Source organism: Octodon degus, unplaced genomic scaffold (assembly GCF_000260255.1).
Source record: "Octodon degus isolate 3935 unplaced genomic scaffold, OctDeg1.0 scaffold00093, whole genome shotgun sequence".
Classification (NCBI taxonomy): Eukaryota; Metazoa; Chordata; class Mammalia; order Rodentia; family Octodontidae; genus Octodon; species Octodon degus.
Window position 1 is genome coordinate 2,749,193 of NW_004524669.1, and position 20,801 is coordinate 2,769,993.

The window sequence follows — 20,801 nt, forward strand, 5'->3', positions numbered from 1 at the left end:
GCGGTCCCTGTGCTTTCCTAAGCTTGTTCTAAGTAGGTGCTTTAGACCACTGAGCCATCTCACCAGCCCACTATCATTATATGTTGTGCTTGAGTTGCCTAATATTTACATTTTCAAATACTGACACCCTTGAAAGTTTGTAATTTTTTGTACTAGCCAGATGTGTGATAGTATTTTGTTATTTGGGGATAAAGAATCTTATGCAAGATTTTTTGTTATTGGGAGTAGTGTTTTTTTCCTTTTAATTCTTAGTTTGATTGTGATTAGGACATTGAGTGAAGTACAGGAAATATCTGTTAGAACGCTGAATTATTTCTTGCATTGTTGTCTTTGCTATTTTAGGATACGGAATTTGTTGTGTATGTGTGGGGTTTTTTTCCCCCTCAAGTGAAATTGCAGGAAAGACATAGATTTTTCTATAATAACATTAGCAGTTTAAATATATCTAAGGGAACAGTAAAAACAAATTACAGAAATAAAGCATCCTATATCAGCCAAAGCAGAAGTTACATTTCCTAACTTCTGGTAGATAGGTGTTTATAAAATTATGCTATTATAAGAATCTTTTGGGATTTCATCATATTTATTTTAATGTACTTTTTAAACACTTTCTTGCCTGTTAAGGAGGATGTCAGCTCTCTCACTGACATGCCATGGACAGGTTTCTTGCACGTCATAGCTACATAGTTGTTTTTATTCTCTGTGGTTACTTCCCCACCCTTCCTCAATAGCCCCTGTCCCTAACAGTGTTATTAACATTTAACATTTATTCTTTTGAAGGTTTGTGCTAATATTGTTTGGACAAGTAAATATCGATATCTTATATTCTGTGTAACAAATTTAAAGATAACAATACCCAATGTATTAGCCATTGTTACCCTCCTATTATGTTGTGTTGAAATTTTGTTTTATATTTTTCTTTTTAAATTAAAAAAAATATTCTTTTGCTGAGGCTGCATTGAGGTAGGTTGTTTTTCTTTAGTCTTTAAAAATAGTGACTACCACAAGTTATTTTAAATTTTGTCATAGTTAAAGAGGAAGTAGAAGCAGCAGCTGGTTGGCAGTTGAATGTATGTTCTGGGTAAAGCCTTTGAAATTTAGGTGTTCCCCTTTCCTCATACCAGGCATGACCTCCCTCCATTCCTATCATTGTATCCCTGAGGGCCATTCCCTGGACCACCACTGAGTGAGCTCTCCCTTTGGTCTCTGCCCTTTTCCTGGGCTTTCATGGACCATGCCCAAGAAAAATTCCAATTTTAGTGTTTCCCCTAAAGCATAAATTAATCTTCAGTTTTCTTTATTTTTGGTCACTTATTCATGACTTTGTCTTTAGAGAGAAAACAAAAGCATGTCTTGGGAGTAGAGGAGAATTAGCTTAAGAGAACATGTACATCTTCTTGGGAGCCTTCTCCAGATTCCCTCCAGCCTTTCTCTCCTTTTGGAATTCTGTTCTTTCTGAGGGAGATGCCTTCTGCCATCCTACAATGGATTCTGTTTCCCATAGAAACTTCAAAAAATTGTAAAAGTTAGGTTGATGGTTCTGCAAGTTATTTACTCAACAAGTATTCATTGTTGATTGATTATTGGTCAGTAGATACTTCCTAGCAAGATCCTTACTGCCTTCCATCCTCTTTCTGTCCCTTCCCCCTTTAAGTTATTGTAGTCATTGGCCTTTCCCCAAGAACTACTAAAGGAAATCACAAAACTGGGAATTGATGCTACCAAAAATTCTGTTCTCTGACTCCTTGGGCTCTCCGCATTGTCTAGCATAAGTGGACCTATCTTGAGCTAACTTCCTCTAAACTAGAGCAACACGTCACTGAGTATTTACTATGTTCTAGGAACTAAGCACTTTGCCTGTATTATCTCTTTTAATAATAGTGTATAGGTTCTGTTATCATCATTTTAAAAGTAATCTTCTTAAGCTCCTAACTAACTATAAAGACTGATGGCTTTTGGTTACACCTCAGAGCTGTGCCTTCTGTTGCTGTAGAGGCCACTCTGAGAATCTGTCAGAAGCCTCTACACCAATTCTTCTACAGTTCTCCGCAGGAAGCCTTTGGAACGATAGTAAGGAATAGTAGTTAAGGGCTTGGTCTAGAAGCTAACTCTCAATGTTGTATTCTTGTGTGGGGCTTACTTAATTTTTCATTGCCTCACATTCTTACCTGAAAACAGACTCATAAGAAAGCCACCTCTGGGGTTGTTTTGAGGGTTGAGTTACTGCATAAGAGTGGAACTGGTATGAAATGTACAGTAAATTAATGTAGACAATAGACAAAAGCCCTTTAATCTCCTGTGCAGAGTTATAGGTCATCGAGACAGAATTTGCTTGTTTAACTTTTTAGTGCTCCCCCAGTATCTATGTCTACAACCCATTTTAATCTTTTTTTTGAAGAAGTATTAAATCTTACAATGCTTTCAGCCTTTTTTACATTTTGACAAGCACAGAAATTATTTGTTCCATATCTTAGAGTAAGAAGACTGCCTGGGATGACTGGCTCAGGCTTCCTGCTCAGGCTTTGCCAGGCTGTCATGCACCGAGGACTAACATTGCCACACCCAAAAAGACAGATCAAGGACATACACCACATTCCCAGCTTAGGTTGGGAAGCCCTAGAACTAACTGCTAAATGAAGTGGTTCCATGGAGTAGACTGTTGATGTCTGTCAGAACCCTCAGTCCCTACCCCCATCAAAGGTGTAATTAAATCAAATGAATTATAGTATCATTTATGGATGTTTCTATGTTGGAAGAGACTGTAAACTTTATGATCTTGACTATAAATGCTAGGATCATGTCCCAAACTAGAGTAGTGCTTTTCATTTAAGCAGTTTTTAGTATTTGACCTTCCTTCCAATAGCTCTCCATAACATAATAATTTGTCCATTTTAAAAAAACAAATCCACATTTCTTGAGTCTAGCATTCTGTAGATAATGCCTCCTGTTTCATTTTCTTTGCAATGTATAGAAAGAAAAAAATATCTGGGAGGCTGAGGCAGGACAGTGACAGATTTGAGTTCAGCCTTGGTAACTTAGTATTTTAGCAAGATCTTGTCTCAAATTAAGAAATAGCTGAGAATGTAGCTTATTGTGAAGGTCCTGGGTTCAACCTACAATTCTGTCTCCCTCAACCCCCTAAGGAAGGAATGAAATAAACTCTTTTGCACTTGCTTCACCTCTTTATCATAATTTGCCTTCTTCATTCACATTATTCCTTTAAATCTGTTCTTAACTGGGCCACTGGTGATCTAGGTGTCAAACCCAGTGGGATTTTTTGATGCTTACTTTGCTGTGACTGTGGATTCATCTTTTCTTTTTTCTCTGTCCTTTCTTTCCATTCCCTCCTAGCCGCCTCACTTTATCTCAGTATCATCTCTTTTTCCTCTGCCTGATCTTCAAATGTTAGTTCACCCCAGGATTCATTTTCTGGCCTTCTTTACTTCTTACACTGCATTCCTTCTGGTTGATATCATTCACACCCAAGTCTTCAACTACCACCTCCTGCATTGATTAGCCCTAAAATCTCTATAACCATGCTGGAGCTTATCTGTTGCCTGCTGGATATCCTTCCTTGTCTTTGATTTACTACATGTTAGCAGTGGCAGACAAAGGGCATTCATCAGACATTGATTGAAAACATCTAAAAGCTACTGTGTCACAGGTTGCCCAGGATCCAGAGACCTGCTTTGTAGCAGAACACAGAGGATGACCTAAGTCTCTGGATGTGTAGGATCCAAGATTAGAAATCCCTGCTAAACGTATGAAATCTGTTTTCTGCCTCATTGGAATACTCTTCCATTGTAATCTAAATGACCTGCTTAGTTTTTGATCCTCGTACTATACTAGCTTGTTAATATTCTCGTTTTTTTTCCCCCTGTATATATTTGGTATCTAGGGCAATATGATTTGCTAGCCAACAAAATTCATCTATCTCTTGGTTTGGTACTGGAAATTGAACTTATGACCTACCACTTGCCAGGCAGGCGCTGTGCTGCTGAACTACATCCCTAACCCCAAAATTCTTCATCTCTTTTTTAAAAAATTCATTTTATGTGCCAGGTGTGGTGACACATGCTTGTAATTCCAGCACTCAGGAGGCTGAAGCAGGAGGATTGCTGCAAATCTGAGGCTAGCTTGGGGTACATAGCCAGACCGTGTCTCAAAAAACAAAACAAAACACCCCCCTCATGCCCCCCCTTTTTTCTTACAAGAGAACATGCTTAAATTTTGATCATTTGTTAATTTTACCTATACCATTGATAGGAGTGTCAGGCTAAAAAGCCCTAGGTTTAATCCCCAGTATGGAAGAGGGTGGAGGGGATGACCACACACTTACTTGTGCACTGTTTAGTTTAATGATTAATATAGAGGTTATTATTTATTGCATACTTTTTTTTTTTTTTTTTTTTTTTTTTTAGGGAAAGGTCTACAGGGTGTTCAGGATTTCACTACTAGACCATACTCATAGTGATCCACCTATTTACAGCCTCTCAAGAGCTGGGATTACAGGCATGTACCACCAAGCCTAGTCTCAATTGCCATCTCAGCGCGTCCTGGGGTGGGGCTGGTACCGCAGGCCTGAGGATTGAACCCAGGCCCCGGGTGCTTTAATCCGCTGAGCTATTTGGCCAGCCATGCTTTTAAAAAAGCCATTCTGGGCTAGGGATATATATAGCTCAGCAGCATAGTACATGCCTGGTAAGCACAAAGTCCTGAGTTCAATCCCCAGTACAAAATAGAAAGATAGATAGTCACCACTCTGATGGATGCCAGAATTAAGGAGTAATTGACTGTACCTATACCTAGCTATTGTTGCTAATAAGAGTTTTGTAATTTTCTGAGAAAATTAAAGATAGAGGTTAGGGGAAAGAGACAGTCACAGAATGGAAAGTGTCCCTTTTGTCTGCTTCCGCCCCATATCTTGGCACCATTCTTAAGTGTACGTAGACCTGTTCTGAACACAGAGGCACTTTTATTTAAAAATATGCATTTTGACTAAACTCTGTTCATTCTGGTTTAGATATTTGTACCTCTTTGAGATACCAATTTTCCTACTTTTAGATTGTTAGCCTCTGAAGGCACTAATTTCATTGGCTTAGTGCTGAGAGTTGAGTTCCACAATGTACCTTTAGAGACACTTACTGTACTGTGTCTTAAAAAGAGAGCCATCCTGAGGCCATGAGCGGTAACACACTCCTGTAGTCCCAACATTCAGGAGGCTGAGGCAGGAGGATTGTTACAAGTTTAAGGCCAGCCTGAACTGTCTAGTGAGACCTTGTCTCAAAAATATCATTTACTGACTGAATTAAGTAAAGATCAAATAAAGTATTAGGAATGAAATACTTCAACAAAAAAAAAAAAAAAAAAATGCCATCCTAGGGATTGGGGATATTGCTCACTGGTAAAGCACCTGTCTAAAAGAATCAGCCAATCCAGAATTTTCTAAAAAGGTAAAGGTATTGTTATGATTTATGGGTGGGGTTGGGACTGGCGTGGTGACAGCTAAAACTAGTTAAGTGTGTGCTGTGTGCCAGGGATTTTTGTGTTTATTCTCACTGAAAACTCATCATGGTACTGAAGGTAGGAGTTATTCCAGTTTTACCTATTGTGAAACTGAGGTACAGTGTTGTGAATAGCCTGGCTAGTAGTAAATGGCAGGCTCAGAGTCCATCCCTAGGTTTGTTTTGCTCTGGAACCCTTGCTTTTTCTACTGGCTGATCCATCCCTCAATTACTTCTGCTCTTTTTAAACATCCAGGTGGTGTGGGTAGCAAATTGTTATGTGCAGGTGTATGACAAATGAACAAAAGAACATACCTTTTGCATTAGATGGATTAATTTAGCCATCTGTCTGGTGATGTAGTCATACTTAGAGTTCAGTTTCTCAGTGTCTTAAGTGTTTTACATGGCGCTTTTTATTTGTTTAAACTTGCTTGGTGCCTTAGGTGAAATACCATTTATAAGAAGTCATACATATTTGACTAGAAAACTTGAGTTGTGTGGCCAAAACAATGCTGTGATTTGAATTTTGGGAGAAAGCAATTTGGACTTAGCAGCTTGTTCTTGACATGGACTAGGCCAAGCTTAAGTAATTGTCCTAAATGAGGTGAGAGGACATGTACTGAGAGTAGAAAATTGAATGTCTTAATTTCCTTAGAAAAGTTTTTGCAACATTAGTGTGGTTAAGGTAAAAGAAAACACTAGTTGCCAGTTGAAAATTTTAGAACCATTGATTTTTTTTCCAAAAGAAAAATTAGATAATAAAATTTCTCACCTTTCAACAGTTTATATATTTTTAAAAAGCCTTATTTCTGGTCAAGTTATGTTGAAAAGGCATCATCTTCATAAAATTAATTTTCCTATTTTGTGTATTTTTCATTAAAAATAGTGTTCTTTCTTGTAAATTACTGAAATATTTCTTTTCTGAGTATAAATATGTGCAAAATTTGACCTAGATTGGGATTTGGTTAAGTTCTTCAAGCATTTTGTAACAGCCTTGAAAGGCTAGGGGAAGGGGATGGGGACTGGAGGTGGAATCTTTATAAATAGACGAAGTGATTGAAGCAGATTATAAACATTATTTTAAAAACAAGGAATAAAAAACAGGAAAAAAATCATTTCAACACACAGCTGTCCTATCTTACCTGATAGCTGCCACAGAAAACTGTTTAGTGTCCCCTGCCCCCCCCCCAAAAAAAATTCCAGATAAGTTAATTGCTGCTACATTCTTGTAAGTTGTCACTGATCAGTGCTATTGCAGAGCCAGAGCAGATGGAAGGACAGGCCCCTGGGTGACTTCCTGCCCCCTACCCCAGGAGGAGGGATGGCTGTGCAGGGCCTGAAGGGCTCTGCTCTAACCACAGGCATGTAAGACTGGCTAATGCCAACAGGCTGACATTCTCCTAGTGCTGGGCTGGAAAGAATGGGTCTCCATCCTCCACGCAAGTCCTCTGGCCAGTGGCTGGTTGAATGCCCTCCGGAGAATCCCTAAGCCCCTCTGCTTGGATGGGCAGACTGGGGCTCTCGTGTTCCAGTCCTATCTGTGGGACAGGGAGCGTTTAAGGCAAATCTTAGCCAGATAATAGTAAGCACAAAGTCGGATCTATCCTCTGGGATCAAAGATGGGTTCATCTCTTCCACCTGTAGAGCCAAATGCTGGGAAATACAGCTCGGGCAGGACAAGGAGGCTCACTGAAGAGCTACTCTTCCCCCCTCCAAATGCCACTGTCTCCTGCAAATGGGGGAGGGGCTGCGGGTGCCAGGATTGTTCCTTTTGGGTCACCCCTTGCCCTTCTCCCATAGCCCAGGAGAGGGGCAGCCACCCTGCCCTCTACCTGGGCTGGGCAGGAGTGGCTATTTTCTGGTCAGCCTGAAGCCCTGAGGCCCTCAAGCTCCCTCTCTCTCTCTATTCTATCCTTTATCCCAGGCACCTTGCCCTGCTCAGGTTTAAACCAAATCAAAGCACAATTTCCATTGGAAAGTTTGGAGATTCCCAGCAGCTCTTAAAGTTCAATACTCCCTAGCTGAGAAGCAGAGAGAGAGCAGAGGAAGAAAAGAGGAGAATGTACTTGTCTCTGCTGCTGTTGACCCACAAGGCTGGCCAGCTCCCCAGAAGCTGGGGTGGGGGAAGGGAGCCCAGGTGACATTTCCCCTTCCTTCAGACACATTCCAAGTCCAACCTGCCCCTTGCCTGCCTCTTGGGATTGCAGTGGGGAGGAGGCCAGAGGGAAGGGACTGTTTCCCCAACCCTCCTGCCTCTAGCTCATCCAGAGCTAAAGGACTCTTGGCTAGATTTTTGTTCTTGTGTCATGTACCACGGAAGAATGGGGACTCAAGCCCCTTTCCCCACCTCCACCCTTTGCTCTTTAGAGTGGGGAATTATACTGGTCCAGGAACTCTCAGATGAGCCCCAGCAGCTAAGAGCTTTCTCATAAGCGTTCAAGTGGCCACTGGTGGTCTTCTGACAAATGCTGAATGGTGGCAGCATTGGAGGAGAGGGTCCAGCTCAACACCGGGGGAATCTTCTCACTCCCAGAGTAGATGTAATATGCTCTCCTGGGGAGGCTCCCTGGAGGTGACTGGGCAAGTAGTTGCTCCTTGAACTCCTCAGTGAATGAGGACGGGTTCCCTAGGCCGTGAGAAGGGGGCATGGGGGTGGGGCGCGAGAACAGGTAGTGGTACACCAGTTTGAGCATGCAGTTGAAACAGGGAACAGCCAGGCTGTCACGAAGAGGAAGGTGCTAGCAGGCTCCATGCTGAATAGCAGATTTGCCTTGCAGCTGGTCACAGTGCTCCAGTAGAAACCACTCTCCTACAGTTAAGGCACTGCCAGCTGGTAGTCATTCTTAGAGCTGAAGATCTTGAGGCACACACAGGCTGGTGACCAGGGGACAGCTCATTTCAGTGGCGGAAAACTTGCTGTGGTTGACCATGGCACACAGAGCCAGTGTGGATGAGCGTGGCAATGGCTGCAGCTGCTTTACCGCTTCCACATAGCAGCTTCTACCTTATCCTGAAGGTAGGGCTGGTCCTGAACCAAAGTCTCTGGCCTATGGCTTTACCTTCTATGGTCCCCAAGGTGAGGCAGTGGCACTGTGGCCAGCGGTGGCCCATGCAGTGCCCAGATGTTGGCCATGGAAGTCCACTAAGGTGCTTCTTGCATGCATCCCTTGGGCCTTGGCTTACTAAGGGCCTACCTGGAAGGGATGAGACTGGGCTAGGTTGGGCAGGCAACATGCAGGGCCACAGTGGTGACAGCGCAGGGATTTGGGAGTCAGAGAACTTTTTTGTTTTTGAGACAGGGTCTTGCTGTGCAGTCCAGGCTGGCCTTGAACTCATTATATAGCCCAGCCCTGGTCTCAAACTCACCTGATCTTCCTGTCTCAGCCTTCCAAGTGCTGAATTTATAGGCGTGCTTCGCCACACTTGGCCTCCATGATAAATTTAATAATAAAAAAATGTTGTCTTTCGGCCAGTATGTCTGGGATGCAATCCAGTTCTTCTGTTTTCAGCTTTAAGATTGACTTCATTCACATTCTCAGCCATATTTTTGTCTTTCTCTATGTTACATTCCTTATGTACAATAACCCTGGTTTTACTCCCCATTTCCAGCTACGGCCAATGTATAGCACTTTCCTTGTCTAAAATTTTAACATAAAGGATACAAGTTAAGAGATATGGGTATAGGGGCTGGAGAGATGGCTCAGTGGTCTAGGGCACCTACTTAGAACAAGCTTGGCAAAGCATCAGGGACCGCGGTTCAATCCCCCAGCGCCACATGCCAGCCAGCCCCGCCCCCTGGTGGGCTGAGCTGGCCACACACACACACTACTGTCTCTCTCTCTCTCTCTCTCTCTCTCTCTCTCTCTCTCTCTCTCTCTAATAAATAAAATAAAAAAATAAAAAAAAAAGAGATATGGGTATAGATTTAAAAGTGGTGACTGTAGAACTTTTTCTTCTGAACCTCTTTTCTCCTCTTTTTTATTAACAAGATGGAAAGGTCATGTTCTAAAATTAGATGAATCTTTAGTAATGATGAATAGTGACCCCACTCCTCTAGTATTAATGATTGACTCAAGGAGTGGTGAGCTAGCTACATTCATAACCCTTTTAAGTTTTTATTTTGAGAGAGGGTCTAAATTGTCCGGGCTGACCTCAGACCTCCCAGTTGCTGGGGTTTCAGGCTTTACCATCATGAACAGGCATGGTGGCACACAGTTGTAATCCTAGCTCTTGGGAAACTAAGGAGGATCTCCCATGAGTTCAAGGTCAGCTTAGGAAGCATAGTTCAAGGTTAGCCTGAACTATGTAGTAAGATCCTATTTTAAAATAAAATGCAACACAATTAAATGTTAGTTACCATCATGCCCAGCATTATTAGTATCTTTTAGTAGCAGTTAGATACTTTTCTTATAGTTAGCTGTCTCATATAATAGAAAAAGGCCAGCCTTAGTGGCACATGCCTGTAATTCCAGGACTCTGTGAAGCTGAAGCAGGGGGATCTCAAGTTCAAGCCTAACCATGGCAACTTATTGAACCCTGTCTCAAAATTTTAAAAAGGGGCTAGGGATGTAGTTCATTGTGAATGCCCTGAGTTCAATTCCCCAGTACCAAAAAAAGAAGGGAGGGTGATTAAGAGACAATTTCAGAGTCCTGAAAAACAGGGTAAATTGTAAATGCCTCTTCAAAAGTCATCAATATTTTCAAGAGTCATAAAAATTGTCCTATAATGTTAATTTTATAAATAATAGGTTAGTATTATTTTACTGCATCTGATTTGGACGTTAACGATAAAGAAATAATAGTGGACAAAGAACATTAAGAAAAAGCCAGGAAGGGCCCACCAGATAGCTCAGTGGATTAAGGCACCTGCTTAGGCAGATGCATGGACCAGGGTTTGATACCCAGCATGCCATGCCAACCTTGCCCCCAGGGCAAACTGAGACTTGGACTGAGACTGGGTGTAGTGGCGCAATCCTGTAATCCCAGCACTTGGGAGGCTGAAGATAGGAGGATTGTTACAAGTCAGATCTGTAGTGAGACCCTGTAGACCCTGTACTAAATACATTTTAAAAAAGAAAGAAGGAAAAAAGAAAAGAAAAAGCCAGGGAGGCTGGGAATGGATGTAGCTCTGTGGTACAGTGTGTGCCTTAGAATACATTAGGCCTTGTGTTCCACCCCAGCGCTAGAGAAAGGAAAAAAGAAAAGGCCAGAAACCCAGATGCTAATGTAGCTTTGTAATCTTTCATGCGACATCTATCTTTTAGCATCAACTTTTTGTTGTCATGAAAGATTTTGTCTCTCCTCCCCCCCCCCCCCCCCCCCCCCCCAATCTCTGTCTTTCTGTCTCTCTGTCCTGTCCTGGGAAATCACACTTGAGACCTTGAGCTTGCCAGGCAGGTACTTATGCTGGTGAGCTATATCACCGGCTCCTTTTTTTTTTTTTTTTAAATACAGGATCTCACTCCATAATTCAGGCTGGCTTTGAATTCATGAGGCCAGACCTCAAATTTAGAGAAATCTTTGTTTCAGCCTCTTGAGTGCTGGAATTACAGACATGCCCTACCACAGTGGCTTTTTCCTGCTTATTGAAGTAGGGTTTCAGTTAAATGAGTTAGTGTCAGAGTGCTTTGAAAATTTAGAATGGTTGATATGTTATATAGAATTCTTTAATGAAGAAGGAAGTACTGTATATTAGTGACTCATGAGTTAGGTATCAGCCCTGAACTTGAAGTGTCTGGAGATTTCATGTTTTGTTCCTTTTGCGTGCTGGAGCCTTTGCACTGAACTACATCTTTAGAAGATTTTTATTTTGAGATATGGTCACCAAGTCACTACATTGCCCATGCTGGGCTTGGATTTGCTATCCTGCCTCAGCTTCCTAATTGTGGATTACAGCGTGCACCACCAAGCTAAAGTCAGACTGTGGGTTTGATGCACTGTATCAGTGATGGCAAACATTTTAGAGCCCTCAGTGATAACCAATAGCCCACTGAGGCGCAGGTGATGTGGGTTAGTCCCCTGGAGCCCTATCTTCACTCTCAGTGTTTGTCCTGTCAGCCTGCTAGACTAGGCCTCAGAGCAGCTTTTGTGACATCTTTCCAATCTTTTTGAGGCAGACTTGAGAGCCTCCAAAAATGAACATAGGTAGTGATTCAAAGTAAGAACTCCAAGGCTGGTGAGATAGCTCAGTGGACTAAGCACCTGTTAAGGCAGGTGCAGGGATTGAGGTTCAATCCCTGGTACTGCATGTTGTGCGGGCCCCGCCCCTGGGCGCTCTGAGCCAGTGACCCAGTCCAGGCATGGTGGTGCATGCCTGTAATCGCAGCACTGGGGAGGCTGAAAACAGGAAGATCACTGTAAGTCTGAGCTGCATAATTAGATCCTGTACCAAATACATAAAAAATAAAAAAGTAGGGACTCCAGCTGACCTGTTTCCTCACAGTAGTTCACCGTATACAGTAGGATGTATTTATAGTTTTCCTCTGTGGCCCACACTCACTCTGCAGAACCTGCTTTCCCCCCACCTCTTTAGTAAATGTGAAATTACGCCACTGCTTTTTGGTTTTTGTTTTTTAAAGCAGGAGTTCTGCTTGGGTTCAAGTCCTGGCCACAGTGCTTATTGGATGTGCAAGCTGTTTCAGGTTCCTGTTTATAAGGTTTTCCCCTGGAAAATGAGAGTAGTGATCACATCACCATGTATAGGCTTTGGGAGCCTCTTGGAATGGAGTGTGCTTCTTTGGAAGCCATTGATAAGCCTTGTTGTTTATTTATGCTTATTGGCATTTTGTCTATAATCTCTAGTTTGGCATGTCACTTCCTTTGTAATTATTTAGAGTGGGAACTTTTGAAAGAGACTGTCTTACTCATTAGTGCTTAATAGTGTGTTTTTTGTTCAGTGTGAAAATGTTTTTCTTGCATTTCCAAAGTCCTCCAGTTGTGGCCATCTCTGACTAGTATTTTGAAATAGCATTGTAGCAGCACATACCTTCTTGTTTGCATTGGAACAGAAAGATTTTTGGTTGGAATTGTAATCCTTGCTGTTTTTCATTCCCTCCCTCCCTCCCTTCCTTCCTCCCACTTTCTCTCCTCTCTCCCTCTCTCCCTATTTCCCTCCCTCTCGGTGGTACCAGGAATTGAACTCATGACCTTGTGCTTGCCAGGCAGGCACTGTGCCACTGACCTATATCCCCTCAATCCTTGCTGTTTTATCTGCCTAGCAGGTTCCCTAGAGGAAAAGTTTATGTGTCAATTGATGACCCTCTGACGCAGTGGAATAAGCGCTTCCCTGGCAAGCGCAAGGGCCTGAGTTCAATCCCCAGTTCCGCAAAAAAAAAAAAAAAGAATCAATTGATAACCCTCCAGAATTTTCCAATCATGTGTTTACTTTGTACCTAATTGCTCAAAGTTCTGCACAGTTATAAAGAAAACTATTTAACATTACCCTACTTTTCTTGTAGAAAGATTCCTTATTGGTGTGAATGTATATTCTGATGACAACTGAAAGATCATCCTCCCTTGTCACCTCTGGCCCTGAGGAGACTTGAGTTGGTTGGCCTGCCTCTGTATGCCACTTCCCACCGCTGTGGGTCAGCTTGCTTGGGCTCCCTGTGCCAAGCTGTGTCTATTGATCCCAAGTGTTGAGATGTTGGGAACATAATTCTTCTGTGTACCACTGAGCAAGTACTTCCTTCCATGTGCCTGGAAGGAAGTGATTGTCTTTTGGTTGTTTGGGTCTGTAACCTCTTACAAACTGTACCAGCACACCTGTCAGATGCTGCAGTCCTGTAGATGGAGCTACTCTTCTAAGTACATGTTTTTGGAGAAATATAGTATCCTAGTGGGAGTAGGTTAATCCTTCCTGTATTTGTTTAGTTCTCAAAAACTTGAACAACAGGTTTGCCTTAGACACATGCCAATCCTCCCGCCTTTTTTTTTTTTTTTTTTTTACACAGGTATGGTTATGGCACTCCTGCATGTTCCTTATGCTAGATGACAAAAAATCAGTTGTAATAGTGGCTGCAGTATGATTTACTGTCAGTGAGCTCCTGAGCATCTGTGTTTTCTCTTGGGGCTGATTGGCAAACACAGTATTCTTCCTGATCTTTCCGCTCACCTCTCTTCTCATTAAGTCAGCAGAACCACCTAGTACAATCCATGGATGGATGGATGGATGGATGGATGGATGGATGGATGGATATAGAAACTTGCTAAGTAATACATGGGTGGCCATAAACTTGCCCTGTAGTTAAGCTAAGACTGGCCTTGAATTCATGATCTTCCTGCTTCAGCCTCCTGAGTACTGGGATTTTAGCATCCCACCGGAGTGCTGCATCGGGCCCAGCTCCCATCAGGATTATTGAGTGCAGTAGTCTCCAAAGTGCCCTGACTTGCAGATCCATTGGAAAATACAATACTTGTCAGAAGTACAGATTTCTCCTAGTTGATGGCACACACCTGTAACCCCAGAACTGAGGAGGATGAAGGAAGAAGATTGCTGCAATTTTGAGGACAGCCTGAACTCCATAGTGAAGACCCCCCCCCAAAAAAAAAAATAGATTTCTTGGTCCTATTCTAGTCTCACTGAATCAGAACCTTGATGAGAGGGGTCTGAGGGTTTGTTTTTACAAGGCCCCTTTTCCCCAGTGATTCTTTAAAAAATGATTAAGAGCTGGGATAGAACACAAGCATTTGTGAAGTCCTGCATTCAAGTCCTAGCATCACTTCAGAAAGACTTTTGGAAAGTATTGCTCTAGTGCCACCAATCTGCTTAATTTCAGGTAGTAAGAATGCTTTAACATAGATTTTAGGTGGGCAGTTACAGAACTATGGAATAATAAGTCTCACTGAATTCTTTTGTCTGGTTGAGTTAAGGACTATGTACGGTGTGGGTCTCCTCTGACTTTGAGTAACTTGTGATTTATATGCTTTTCAGACAGTCCAAGTGTTGCTTTTCTAGTTGCCCATTAAGATCTATTGTCAAATTTCAGTAAACTTCTGGCTTACTAAATTCTCTCTCTGTCCCTTTCAGCTTCTCCTAAAATAAAGCCCTTTTTCTCCCATTCCAGTTTTTCACTCAGCTACACGTCTCTTTGATTTTTTTTGTTCTCCCACTGCCTCCATTTTGCTAATTCGTTCAGTCACTTGGTAAATGTCATTGTGCCAGGCTGTGGGAGGACTACAGAGATGAACAAGAAACAATCTCTGCCCTCATGTGCACAGTGCAGGAGGGAGACAGAGGTTTAAACAAATAATTAAAATACCATTGATGTGCTGAACACTGCCACACAGAAGTGTGCACAGAGGGCTAGAAGCCTAGGAGGAGGGATTGACAAGAGGTGGAGGGCTCCCATCAGAGGGGACTTTTGAGCAGCAGCCCTTTTAGGTTACTGTGCGGCCCAACATGGTGGTCCTCACATTCACTATGACACCACCTCCCCCAGGTCTTCTTAATTTCTTTGCTCCATTACTAATCTAACAGAGCTAATTGGCATGGCTGAATTAGACTGTTGACTGACCCCTTTCAGAACCTGACGTGGTTAGTGGTAGATGGATGTCCCAGCTGCTAAATTCAGTAATGTGTCCTATGATTATTTGTTGACAGTGAATGATTGGGACTGTAAACATTGAAGAAAACTCCTTCAAGCTATTTATAGGGTGTGTTCTGAACCAGTAGAGTGGTGTTTGCACTCCTCCCAAGGAGAGAGAGGCAAAGGAGTGTGAGTGAGGAGTGGAAATGGAGTGGTCCACAGTCAAGGAGAGAAAGAGGAGGGGGAGGGAAGATGGAGGGGGAGGGGAGAAGAGGGAGGGGAGAGAGGGAGAGGGAGAGACCCCTGTAGACCCTGTACTAAATATATATATATATATATATATATATATATATATATATATATAGAGAGAGAGAGAGAGAGAGAGAGAGAGAGAGAGCCATTTTTGTCCAAAGTTTTATTGATAAACAGATAGCAATGAGACAGTTTCAAATCAAATCGGAAGTATAGTTTCAACAAATAATACACTGCATATATTCTTCTTAGTGGTTAATTGCTGTACAAGATGCGGACTTGAGATCCTATTTACAAACACCATAGAACAAATCATTCTATTCATTAAGAGAATGCAACTATATATCTATCCCAACCACTTTGTTTTTTTTTTTTTTATTTTTTTTTTAAATTTTTATTTATTTATTATGTGTGTGCGTGTGCGTGTGTGACCAGCTCAGCCCACCAGGGGGCGGGGCTGGCTGGCATGTGGTGCTGGGGGATTGAACCGCGGTCCCTGTGCTTTGCTTTGCTCAAGCTTGTTCTAAGTAGGTGCTTTAGACCACTGAGCCATCTCACCAGCCCCCCAACCACTTTGAATACACAGATACAAAATGGACATTCATAGGTATACCCCATTTTTTCTAAGTTCCATTATTGAATATTATAGGTGTGTAAACTCAGCAAAATATTCTAAAAGAGTCCAGTAGCCCATAATAGCATTGGGTCTTCTGTTTAACTGGCAATGTCAGAAATTATTGAGTCCCCCACAGCTCAACTTAACAGCATGAGAGCGCCATTTTACAATTAAAAAATGTAATTTCTGTTTCCAGTGAAAGTTTCCTGGGTCTGGGGAGATAGCTCAGGGCATAAGCATCTGCCTGGAAAGCACAGGGTTCCAAGTTCAATCCCCAGACCCACAAGCCATGCCGGCCCCGTAACACTGGGCATTGTGGTACACACCTGTAATCTCAGCACTCAGGAGGTTGAGACTAGAGGATCACTACAACTTCAAAATCAGCCTGGGGCTACAAAAGTGAGTACAAGGCCAGCCTGAACTGCATAGCAAGACCCTGTCTCAAAAAAAGAAAAAAAAAAGAAAAGAAAGAAAGTTTCCTTGGTGCTAAATTCCTATCCCTCTTGAGATTACTTAAACTCTTGGGTTGGCTAATTTGAAGAGAGCTGTATTTAAAAACAAAAATTTAGTACAGAACAGAGATAAAGAACCATCATGATTAAATAAGTAGCCATGATTGAAATTTCAAAATATTTGTTTCATTAAATAATAATGTTCCCTGTAGAAAAATTAGAAAATACAGAAGAAAAGGGAAAACTGCAACCAGCATGAACCTACAAGCTGCACCGTCAGCTCTGGGCACAGCACTGGGGACACTGCAGGTCCAAGCTGGAGGCACGATCCCCGGAACCACCAGAAAACACAGGCATTTTACGTGATCTTTTGGTTTTTCATGCTACATGTGCTTAAATATATTGATATTCTAAAATTTAAAATACTGTGTAAAATATTATTTTCTGTTGACTATTTTGGTCTCTTTCTTACTGTGTTAGCAACTGTATGCATGCAGACCGTCATCCCCCCCCAGACCATCATTTTTTTCCTTCTGGTGAGGAGCTTTGTTTTTTTGTTTTTTGGGGGGTTTTTTGGTGGTACCGGGGATTGAACTCAGGACTCTGCACTTGCCAGGCAAGCACTTATTCTACTGAGCTATCTCCCCAGCCCAGGAGCTTTGTTCTTAATGAAAAAAATCGAGATTAATAAATCAAGCTTGTTTTGTTAAAATCAAATTCAAAGTATATACAACAAACTCCCTCATAATCCTATCCCCTAAGAGTACACATTGGGTTTATAGCCTTCCAGATTATTTTCTCTATATATGTAAACGTATACTTTACAAAACTATATCCGTAGACCTGCCAATCTCCTGCTTATCTGTCATATCCAATGTATTTATTTTTCATTCTTTTGGGATAGGGGCTCACTATGTAGTTCACACTGGCCTTGAAGTCACTACAACCAAGGCTGGCCTTCGAACTCAAGGTGATCCTCCTGCCTCGGCTTCCCAAGTACTGAGATTACGGGCATGTACTCCATGTCCAGCCACATAACATATTTTAAACATCTTCCTGTGCTGGTCTACTGAGAATGCTTACATATTACTGTGTAGATCAGGGTTTTTCATCACCAGCACCTCTGATATTTAGAGCTCGAGAAGTCTTTGCTGGGAGTCTGTTCTGTTCACTGCAGGATGTTCCCTACCTAGCTGCTATCTTCTAGGTGACGAATAGTACTTCTTTCTCTACCTATGACAGAAATGTTCTCAGATATGGCCAGGTGTCCCAGACAGGGAGGCATAGGTGCATGTGTTTTGCAAATATACACACTCACAAAATAAGGTGAAAGTCTTTGATATACATAGGTAACTAGTTTGCATTTAGGTTTTTTACTACGAAGAATGGGGCCTGGGATATGCTTATAATGATTTTTGTGCACCTGTGTATATATGAAGGTTGCATAAATCTCCAGAAATATGATTGCTAAGTCCAAATTTTGATAGAAATTGCCTGATTACTTCAACATCCCCAGGACCCCCAGCCAAATGGTTACTTTTTGTCCAGTTGAGTTAAGGGAGCTTTCTATCTGGCATGGAGTTCCTCTGGCTTTGAACATTTTGCATTGTCCTCCTCCTCTCTTGAAGCAGTCCATGTGTTGCTGAGTTCTAGTCTCAGATAGGTGGCTGCTAATGAGTCAGCTCCTGTTATCCCCCGGGGCCTGTTCTAGGCCCGTCTGTTATCTTCTTAGCCCACCAGACAGGTACCGCTTGCTAAATTTCTTTTACACCACCTCCCTGCCCACGCCAGAAGCCACCACAGTCAGCTACTCCACAAGTCCTGTCTCTTTATTCACTCTCTTCCTTCATTTGCTGCTTTTCATCCTTCCATCATTGGGTTTAGGGTTTGTTTTTGTTTTTAATTTTAGGGAAGAGTCTACAGGGTGTTCAGGGTCTCACTACTAGAATGGATTTATAGTGATCTGCCTGTTGACATCTGCCCAAGAGCTGGGATTACAGGCATGCTCCAACACACCCAGTCTCAGTTGCTATCTCAGCAAGCCCCGGGGGGCGAGACCAGCATGGCAGGACCGGGGATCAAACCCCTAACCCCTGCGCCTGCTTGCAGGTGCTTTAATCCACTGAGCATTTTGGCCGGCCCTCTTGCTACATTTCTTGCCACTCAAACTAAATACTTTTTTCTATTATCAGTTTGTGCTTATTGCATTTGTTGTGTTTGTGCTTTGTGCATACTTTTGTTTTTTGTTTTGTTTTGAGTTAAGGTCTCGTTATGTAGTTCAGGCTGGTCCAGAACTCACTGTGTAGCCCAGGCCAGCCTCAAACTTGCATAAATCCTCCTGCCTCAGCATCCCTGGTGCTGGGATTATAGTGTGTACCACCAAGCCCAGCCATACATACTTTTTAATTTAACCTATAGAGAAGACAGCCATATGTATAAAAAATACAAACCAGCAACTCAAGGAGAGTGCACAGCACAGGTGTTAGAATACAGAGGAACCCTTTAAATATCCCAGCCCAGAGCCTGAGCCTTGACTGCTCTTCCTTTTTTAAAGACAGGGTCTCATGATTGTAGAAAACTAAGTCAGGTACTGGGCAGTCAGACAGGGATAGGCACTCCAGGGAGTCAGTGCAGGAGATGAGAACATGTTATAGTGTATTTGTTGAAGGCCAGGCATCAACATAAAGAAGGAATGACTATGCTTACATACCTTCCCTGAGGAATAAGGTAATTGGCATCACCTGATCCAATAAGTAGACATCAATTATCTAGGTGGATGACCAGGACCTTCTAATCCACCCCTTCCTAAAAAGTCCTGGGCCAGGGAGATAACTCAGTGGCATAAGCACCTGCCTGGCAAGTGTGAGGTCCTAAGTTCGATCCCCAGTATCAAAAAAAAAGATGAAAAGGTCCTTGTTGTTTCCATGTACACGTGCTACGTAACCCCCTTCCCCTTTGGATCAGTATTACCTAAGCAACTATACTTGTAATCTGATTGGTTGATCATAGTTTTGACCCACCTTCTCATTTTGCCGTATAAAACTTTCTCTGTAAAGAGGAGTCCATGGCAACCCACTTCTAGGTGTCCTCTGTCTCTAAGGAGCTATCTTTTTTGTGTATGTGTGTGACATAAGGCCTATATAGTTCAGGCTGGCTGTGAGCTCATTTTGTAGCCCAGGATCTTGGTCTTGAATTCACAAGGATCCTCCTATCTCTGCCTTCTGATTGCTGGGATTACAGGTGTGTGCTACCATGCCCAGTAGGAGCTCTTTTAATAGCTTTTCCTACTTTTAATCTCCTTTGTTCTTTAAAATTCATTCTTCAGTTTTAGAGAACACAAACTGGGCATATCTGACATCTAGCAGATTAAGAGTTACATTATTTCTTTCATATCATTATTGTGGTTGAGGCTGGCCTTGAATTTGCTGTGTAATGGAGACTGGCCTCAAACCTGTGATCCACCATCCTGAGTTCTAATTCTAGGAATTACAGGCATGTGCCATGGTGCTCACTTTACTGTTCCTCTTAATGAGACTTCTGATTTTATGTGGTTCTCTATACTTAGAGAACAAAGGCCTCACAAGTTGTACTCATTTGGTTAAACTGAAACTTCTAGAGAAAGGTCATCATCTTATCAGTCTCGTGGTATTCTTTCTGTTTTGGATATATCTTAAATACCAAGGGACCCAGTGGTACTTAGGACCTAGGGAATCTGTGCCATGGTATGTAGCAGATTGATAGCAAGATGGGGTAAGGACAAACCCTGCAATTTCCCACAAGAGGTCAACTCCAAGCCTGTGGGAAATCACTTAGCAAAATCTTGGCAAAGAATCATACATCCCCTATGCACATACTATGTGGTACTTTTGTAACACTGTAATTAATTTTATTTTTATAGTGAACCATCAAGAATAAGAATAATTAATAACCTAGTTCTGTCTTCTTGCTGTTTTAGGGGATATCACACAGAAAGGATATGAAAAGAAGAGGTCCAAACTCCTGTCTCCATACAGCCCACAAACGCAAGGTAGGCACTGAGAAATGGTTCCTACTTTTTCAATACCTCTATACTAGAAAGATGCTGTCTTACAAGCAATCATATTTTTTGTTCATATTTTTTCCTCCCCTTCTCACTATGAGTGCAAAACAGAAGGAAGAAAAGAAGGAAATGAATCTTAATTAAGCATCTGCTGTATGCTAGGCACTTTTCAAATATCCGAGGTGATCAGATCATTTACACAGAGCTTGAGCGTCATTATATGAGCCACTAACCGAGATACTCAATGGCAGACACTCCCTGGCCATGGAAAAGCTGCATCTTAGGCCAGAATGCAAGCTGTGGTGGAGTCAATCAAGGAAAGCAAGTTAGGAAGCGCCGATTGATATTACAGGGTGCCTGAAGGTTGGAGGACTACAGGATTTGACCTTAGGACCCCAAATAAACTCAAAG

At 42.2% G+C, this 20,801-nt stretch overlaps 1 protein-coding gene and 1 pseudogene across 4 annotated transcripts in view; one reads left to right on the top strand and one right to left on the bottom strand.

Annotated features, from left to right (window-relative positions):
* The window catches only part of Dip2b (disco interacting protein 2 homolog B), a 255,045-nt gene that overhangs the window by 96,140 nt on the left and 138,104 nt on the right, over positions 1 to 20,801 (top strand). For 3 of the 4 annotated variants that reach the window (XM_004637809.2, XM_004637808.2, XM_023722670.1), the window contains exon 2: positions 20,307 to 20,378. In XM_004637809.2, the coding sequence (XP_004637866.1) occupies positions 20,307 to 20,378 (72 nt within the window). Of the gene's footprint in view, positions 1 to 7,022; positions 7,028 to 10,124; positions 10,130 to 20,306; positions 20,379 to 20,801 lie in introns of those variants that run through there. The other variant, XM_023722671.1, reaches the window with a different exon arrangement.
* On the bottom strand, positions 7,868 to 8,434 carry LOC111818492 (annotated as a pseudogene).